The sequence below is a fragment of the Etheostoma cragini genome, chromosome 11 (genome assembly GCF_013103735.1).
Source record: "Etheostoma cragini isolate CJK2018 chromosome 11, CSU_Ecrag_1.0, whole genome shotgun sequence".
Taxonomy (NCBI): Eukaryota; Metazoa; Chordata; class Actinopteri; order Perciformes; family Percidae; genus Etheostoma; species Etheostoma cragini.
The window spans coordinates 2,414,430-2,422,500 of NC_048417.1; the positions used below are offsets into that span (position 1 = coordinate 2,414,430).

The 8,071-nt window shown below is 41.8% G+C and overlaps 1 protein-coding gene across 11 annotated transcripts in view; it reads left to right on the forward strand.

Annotated features, from left to right (window-relative positions):
* Positions 1–8,071, forward strand: part of tns1b (tensin 1b) — a 202,280-nt gene that overhangs the window by 131,109 nt on the left and 63,100 nt on the right. For all 11 annotated transcript variants that reach the window (XM_034884543.1, XM_034884534.1, XM_034884539.1 and 8 more), the window contains one exon: positions 3,593–3,642. In XM_034884543.1, the coding sequence (XP_034740434.1) occupies positions 3,593–3,642 (50 nt within the window). The remainder of the gene's footprint in view (positions 1–3,592; positions 3,643–8,071) is intronic.

Genomic DNA, 8,071 nt, shown 5'->3' on the forward strand with positions numbered 1-8,071 from the left:
CCCCCCCCCACCCACTTCCCCAGCTCTCCTTCCCAACAGAACTTCTTGAAGGAAAGTAACAGGTCTTAGCGTGCAGATTGTGGGATGTTCAGGAGCTCGTGTCTTCTACTTGAACTCTTGCAACTAGGATTTAGAAAATGGATTCAATGCTATTTATGGCCACACAGTAGACCCCATTCATAGAATCAGGACACTTGATCGTCACGATGTCTTTCAGCTCTTTACTGAAAAGCACATCAGTGTGACCACAGGGGAAATGATTGTCTTAGTACTGACCGTAGCGCCACTGCGAGAGTTTTATTTACCCAGACAGTTGCACTTTAACATAAATATCGTGGCTCATAAAATGCTCTGCACGCCAATTCAGACTCATTTAAAGCAAAATCTATGAATCAGCTGCCATCTCTGCAGCACATTATGAACTCCATCTCCTCAAAATTCTGAGCCAGTCTCTAATTAAGACATGAGTGTGCATACTGGTTGAAGTGGTGTCATCATGCAATGCTTGTCGGCATCCAACTAACGGGATTTCTTGGACATGGTTTTCTTGTCATCAGACACCATATATTGTTTTTCAGGCTTTTCCCTGACTTTCATCCACAATAACTCTCACAGCTCCAGCAACACAAACGTCTGCGTCTGTCTTTGAACCCTCTTTTAGGCCGTTTCTCACTCATTCATCTCTGTCCTCCTCTGGCGACTCGGCTCTTTATAGCCCCTGGCAACATACTGAAACGTTTAGGCCGAAGCACAGACAGAAAGTGGGGGATTTGCTTTGTGTCGCCTCAGTTCCAGCCACGGACTCGTGGGAATACTTTGGATGTAAGATGGAGAAAAAGGAATTCTGGGGCATAGAAGTTGTTGAGAGAGAGAGAGAGAGAGAGAGAGAGAGAGAAGTGGATTTGCAAACACTGTATCATCTGATTAAATTATGTCTGCGTTTGTGCCCGTATGTGTATGAGTATTTATTCTATCCTTCCAAGAATTTGAACACAAATTTAACCAATAACTAATACTGGGAGATCTTGCCTTTTTAAAAGTCGATGGATTTTTTTCCTTCAAGAATTGTTCAAACTGCAGGAATGCTTACGTATGTCCAAACAAGACAAAGTCAACAAGCGTCCTTGTAACTACAGGGGTTTGACTTTGTTCCCCCAGAACCGGGGCCACCAAATACTACAATTGATTCCTTGTAAGCCTAAATTTCGAATAACATTAATGCAATATCAAACATTAGACAGTATTCGCTGATTTCTTTTATTAGACTTCTCTTTCTCTTCAATCTTCAATTTCATTGTTTTTATTCCCCTCATGGAAACAGACACACTTTAAAATTGAACCGTAAATGATTTGCTATATCTCATTACATATGTGTGATCATAAAGGAACTGAATGAAGAAAAAATGATACAACAAACAGATATAGATACCAAAAATTCATTTTACAGACAAAAGAGAGCAAGAGAGAAGACCAAAAAAGAAAATGGAAAAAAATTGTAATTGCAATAATAAATAATTTCTTCAATCACCAATTCATCCAGTTCAATAGCACAAGCGTTTCTACCTATCGATGTCTAGAAAAAAACGGTCTGGGATGCTGTTTTTACTGGTTCTTATTTCCCATGGACTCAACTCAAGAGGAAAACAGTTGCAGAGAAGAAGCGACCATAACCACGGTCGTTACAACAAACAGATTATGATACAATCATCCACTTCTCCAGAGATTTACATAGCTGGGTTTGTTTTTCCTACTGCTCAGTCAGAAGTTAAAAAGGCTCTCAGATGAGAGACAGAACGTCCTCGAGCTAGAGCTGGGCGATATAGAGATAATCAATAATCATTATAGTTTTTAACAAATATCTCAATATTGATATCGCGGCGATATTTCAGACGTGGCTATTGGTGCTTTCACACAATATTTACACAGTGAGAGTTTAAATAAATAATCACCCGTAATGTGGATATAATGACTAATGACAAAAGAGAGCAAGAGAGAAGAAGGCGCTCTGATCTAACGGAGGATGACGGATAACGGCCCCCTCCGGTGTACATGTGACTCGGACACCACAGGGGAGGGAACAGGTCCACGTGGCCTTTGACCCCCGTCTGGAGCTGCTTTGAAGGGGGGAGCCGAGGCATACCAGGCATAGTGAAGCCAAAGACAGTCGATCTCCTCCACCACGCTTCCTCTGTAAGGCCTCTCCGCTTTGCTTCACCCATCACATGGTGCGCTTTGTGTTCAGTGGTCACAATAGGGCTGCACAATATGTCGCAATATGTCTTCATCGCAATATCAACTGGCGCAATAAACACATCGTAAAAGGCCGCGACATATCAGCAAAGACGTGCAGATTTTTTTGTTGTTTTAGTTGAAAGATAATGTCAGTAAAAAACTTTTTTCAGTTGTGCCTTTTAAATTTAATTCAGTTTTCAATTAAAGAATGTTGGAAATTATTTGCTTTCATTTATTTTAAATCCAAAAAGCAAATTGTTATGGGCTATTTTAACAAAATGGTGACAGCATTTATCTTTTTATCTTGGACTGCCCTACTTTATGAACAATAAAATCACAGATCACAACAAGTTCATCCGCATTAATGGAACTATGTGTGACTTCATGGTATTTATGAGACTATAGACCCAATTACAATGTTTTGATTTTAATAATTTGCGTCTAGAAATCACGTACATCCAGTTTAATGGCGCTGAGCAAACGGGGGCGAGGAACCCCTGGATATACTCTCCTCTCCTTCATCTAAAATGCATATTTGATCCTTTCATGTGGCAATACTTCCACTAACATTAGGTTAGAGAGCTAATTTACCTGTTGGGCCACAGATTAAAGAAAAAGACTTCACCCACAATGAGCAGTCAGTCCCACTAGCAATAGTCTATATCCACAGCGTTCCCCTTTTGGGATTGTTATGGTGCCGTCGGAAATACCGCCGGATGTCCGTCTCCTTCCTCTGTCTCTGTGGTGGCGTTCTAACCTCTGGTGGATTTCTGAGGACTATGGTTACCTGGTCCTCAGATCTCTGCAGGGTAAATCCAGACAGCTAGCTAGACTATCTGTCACATCTGAGGACTCTGTTGCACGACTAAAACTACGTCTGACCTTACTCATGTTCCACCAAAACAAGTTCCTTCCCGGGGTTGTTTAGCAGCATCACACACCACTACTGGCCAGGCGACATGTGACATCAGATAGGTCGGATCTTCTTGTTTAGCTGCATTACTGTTTAAACGTTACAGTTACGGCTGGAAATAAACACATTTGCTGATTTTACATTCCCCCATATCAAATCAACGGCCATTTCTCCACCCGGAAGTGATTTTTGTGTTAACGTGACATCACCGGGATTCGGTCTATATGGACGTCATGTCGTAACGTGAAGCTGAGCAAGAACTGTTGGAAATGTTGCAAAGCAAAGTGGTTGATTATATAGTGGTTTCAGACCAGCTCTTTTGTTGGACAAAGAGTATATTTGGATGTCTTTTTACTGTATTCTTCTAAGCACTACTGCAAGTATCAAGATTACATGCATAGGCCTATAATAAAGCTCTAGTTTAAAGTTTGTCTTTGTGTGTTTCAGGGCTCGACAAAATCTTCAAAGAGCATGGAGTCACGGCGCAGACCATCGAGGTAGGAACTCTATTCTTCTCTTTGAGCTGCAAGTTTCCCATAAAAGGCTTCATTTGGCTTATTGGACTCTATTTTTGGAATTATTATTTAAAGTGCCCATATTATGAAAAAATAATTTGGGGTGTTATTTTGTGTCTCTGGTGCTTCCACACTCATACAAACTTGGAAAAACAACATCCATGCTGTTCTGAGTGAGATCCGGTCTCTGAATGTCCTCTGTCCTCAGTCTCTGGGTCAGCTGTTCAAAATCTGCACGGCTTTCTACGTCACTAGCCGAGAAGAGGTGGCTAACTGTAGCACATGTTAGTGCTAGCATGCTAGCTCATTCCCCAATGGCTCATTCTCATATCTAGCTGATAGGATCTTTCCTAGCTACTGCGCATGGGCAACTCCCAACAAAGATAGTATACAGTACAGGTGAGATGTCTCACTCTGAAGTTAAAACAGAGAGCTTAACACACAGGGAAAACACCAACAAAAATATGGTGTTTTCTGAAAATGAAACCATGGAAACCTATTCTGGTACAACCTCAAAATACAATGCTTATCTTGAAAAATACCGTAATATGGACGCTTTAAGGAGCTTATCTCCATTGTTTTCTCCTAAAGGACAAAAAGATAACGAAGAAGGTTAAACCAATGTAAAGCATGACCTTATCCATCCTCTATCACACTGAGTTAGGAAGCATTTGAAATGAAAAAAAAGTCAAAATTCTTAAAAGTTTTGATTGTAAGATGATATTTGCCGGTTCTACCAGGGGGCTAAGTGAAGCAACATGCCCTGCCATTGACCCGGACCTCACACTGTTTTGTTGGACACAAAGATATTTGGTGTCAGCCCCCCTCACCTCGGCCCTGGGGGAGTCCCGCGTGCTGTCAGTTGTGTAATTAATGTGTAAAACTCGACACCACAACAGTTCGTGCTCAAGTGCTGTGCTAAGCTTGAGTGACAGTTTGATATCCTTACAGCAAGTCAAACAGTTGACCTCTAGCTAGACTATGTGTCCAATCAGATATTTCTGTTGCAGGACTTAAACTGACTCTGAACGTACACATGTTCCACCGAAACAAGGTCCTTCCTGAGACTATTTAGTAGCGGCACCGTGGCTCCGTCTGGCGCTTAGCACCTCCCAAGACGATTGTGATTGGTTAAAAGAAATGCCAATAAACCAGAGCACGTTCTTCTCCTATCCAGGAAAGCTGTGTGGCCTAGCCACACGCATTGCCAGACCTTCCTCCACAGCGCTGTGGAGGAAGGTCTGGCAATGCACTGCTAGCTAGTTGCTAACTTTGTGTCCCGCTTCATTCTCAACCATAAGTTTTTTTCCTCTACCGTTGTTGGAAACAAGGTTGATCAGAGTCATTTGATCCGTTGTTTATACTTTACATTATTTTATAAAAGGAAAGTACACATTAATCCACATTTCTGTAAATGTGCCAGTGTTAGCCAGCCGGCTAATTTTCAACTGTAGACCTTTGGCCAGATGATTTTAGACCATAGCAGCAGGAGACAGCAAAATACATTAGTGCAGGTTAAACATCCTCTCAAAGCAATAACAAGCATTTATAAAATTATAAATATAAAATAGGCTATATCACTCCCTCATAAGGGATACAAAAACATTAATTAGTGCAACTTTAAGTATCCAAATGGAGTTAATCCCAAATAATAAATGGTGTGCATTAAGAACAAGTATTTAGTTTTATGCTTTGTTGACATGATCAATTTGATCCAAGAACCGAGTTTTGAGACTGCTCATTTATCCATGAGATCAGGAGAAACTGTAGGTCAGGAACGTCCAACTCAACTTCCCCAAGGGCCACACTAGAAAATGAGAAGGGCCAGACATAGAGTTGATTGCTTTTACGTCCTGGGAAAAGTCAAATATCTTTGACTGTATTATTGCATGTCTCATATAGTCCACTCACATACAGTTTGGTCAACAGAAATGTTGAAGAAATGCAAAAACATTTGGAAAAAGCGTAAGAAATGTCGAAGAAACGGGCAAAAAAGTCTTGTGAACCTAAATGTATATAAGGGCCAGATCAACATTAGGAAGGAGCTGGATTCAGCCCGCGGACCTCGAGTTTGACACGTGTGCTGTAGGTGTTCCCTATCGGGAAGTATGGCATCAAGGAGGCCTCCCAGTATTTTGAGATGGAAGAGACAGAAGTGCCGGTGGTTCACTTTTATTACTGAGAAAGATCTGGTGCGATGTTTTACAGCCTAATGTCTCAGGTTTCCTGCTTCACAGTTGGTGTTTGTCCAAATGCAAAAATGAGATCAGCGCTGAAATTGAGCGTGTGGAGATAACGTGTCATTCTTTAAGCGCAATGTGCCTAAGAACAATCGCTTCATCTCTTCAGCTGATGAGAAGCAGGTTGGCACTCAGCCGGTTAACGCATTAACCCAGAGGCTATAAGACAAACGCATGCAGTAACGAAGAGGGAAACACAGGAGAAAGGGAAATACTGAGAAAGATCAAAAAAAGGTCTTGCCAAATTGTGAACACTTAACTTTCAGAAATATTTGATAGTAAGATGTTTGTTGCAGCTCATGAGAAAGAACATGTGTGACATATCTGTTTCCTCTCTTTCACATAGGGATGAATACTTTCCAGTAAACAGGTTTTGAGTGGGTCCAGATGTACAGTATACCGTACAGAACAGAGCAGGGTTACAGTACAGTTATAATAAACCTGCAGAGATCTTCTCTCCCAGACGTATGAGCAATTTCCTCCGGGGCTACTCACAGCTGACAAATGTGGGAAATATGTTGCAGTCTGGGCCCCAAGGGTCAAGACGCCTCTCCCTTTACCTCTTCGGCAAACGTTTCAAAGCAGGTGATGCAGTAAAAACAATACAAATGAGACCAGGGAACGCAGAGTAGTCCCAGAGGCCACTTTGAAAGCACATACAACACATAACATGGAGGCAGGCAGCAGAGACGGAGTAGCAGCAACAATCAAACACATCCGACTTGGTCTAAAGTTATCCGTTTATTTTGATAAGGTTTGTGGGTTTTTTCGTGCAGATATGTATTGATATTGTATAGATATTGATACGTATAGATGTTATGCTTTGGAGCCAAATCAAAAACTCTTTGGATATGAACTTTCAGTGTTTTCGAATTCAGTATTTTCTGATCAAGACATGTGGGACACTCTGGTATTATTCGGGTTGCAGAACCATTTATTGGACATTTTTACAGCTGATTCGGGATATATACATCTCATTTTGGGTTTTTACTCCAGTTTGTGCAGTTTACGTCCTCTTGCCTGTTTACGGCTCACAGCTCCGTGCATTGCTATGGTTATTAAATTATTAAATCTACTGCAAGGCTCCAGTAGAGATGCATGCCTAAAAGAAGAGCCCACGTCTTTGGTTGAAAGGAGAAACACGGCAACATTGGATATCCACGAACATAGGATAAGATATGAAAAACTTTATTGGGATCCACGAGGGACAGGAATTAGTCTTTGGCCGGGCAGGCTCAAATGTCATAAAATACACAGAAGAACACAAAGCTACATATAGAAACAGTGTGATGACATTGACTGTACAGGGCTAACATAGCAACTCCGACCTTTTCGAGAAGCTGGTTAAAGGACTGAAAGAGGGCGGCTGTGTTCACACCGTCCAACCAGTCCGCCAGCGGCGGAAAACTGACGGACAAAAATCTTATTTTGACTAGTGACACTTCCAAAACAGAGAAACATCGACACTTGTCCTGGGTCACCCCCACTAGCCGGTCTGATAAACACCAGCACATGTGCATCAATCACATGCGCATTACTTCTGGGTATTACATTCCTGTCTATCTTTTGCAGTCCAGCAGTCCACCTAGGTTTGGTTTTTGTGCAGTGGGGCCATTGATGTGAAGAATTGCTGTTGGACCCATCATTTAAATGATAATATGTTCATTTGTACATGTGCAAATCCTTGCTGAAGATTGGTTTATTGTAAATTAAGTGGGCCATATCAACTGACACTAGATGAGCAGATCTTCACTGACAGAGTGAGAAAGTTGAACAATCCAGCAGAAATGTTACTACTTCAAACAGCAGGTGCACTTTACAGATAGAGTAGGTCTTGACCACATAATGTAAAAGGACCCAACAGTTCTAGTAGTTTCCTCCAGAGTAAGCAACAGTGCGACAGTGGTGAGGAAAAACTCCTTTTAGGAGGAAACCTGGGACAGACCCAGGCTCTTGGTAGGTGGTGTCTGACGACCGGTTGGGGTTAAAATAAAGAGTGGCAATAACAGTCACAGTAAAAGATAATGGAACAGTGACTAAAAAAATAGTAGTTTGTAGTTCATGGCTTAGCAGGGCACAGTACGGCATTACTAGGCACCTCAGAGCGTAGCAGGGCACCTCAGAGCGTAGCAGGGCACCTCAGAGCGTAGCAGGGCACCTCAGAGCGTAGC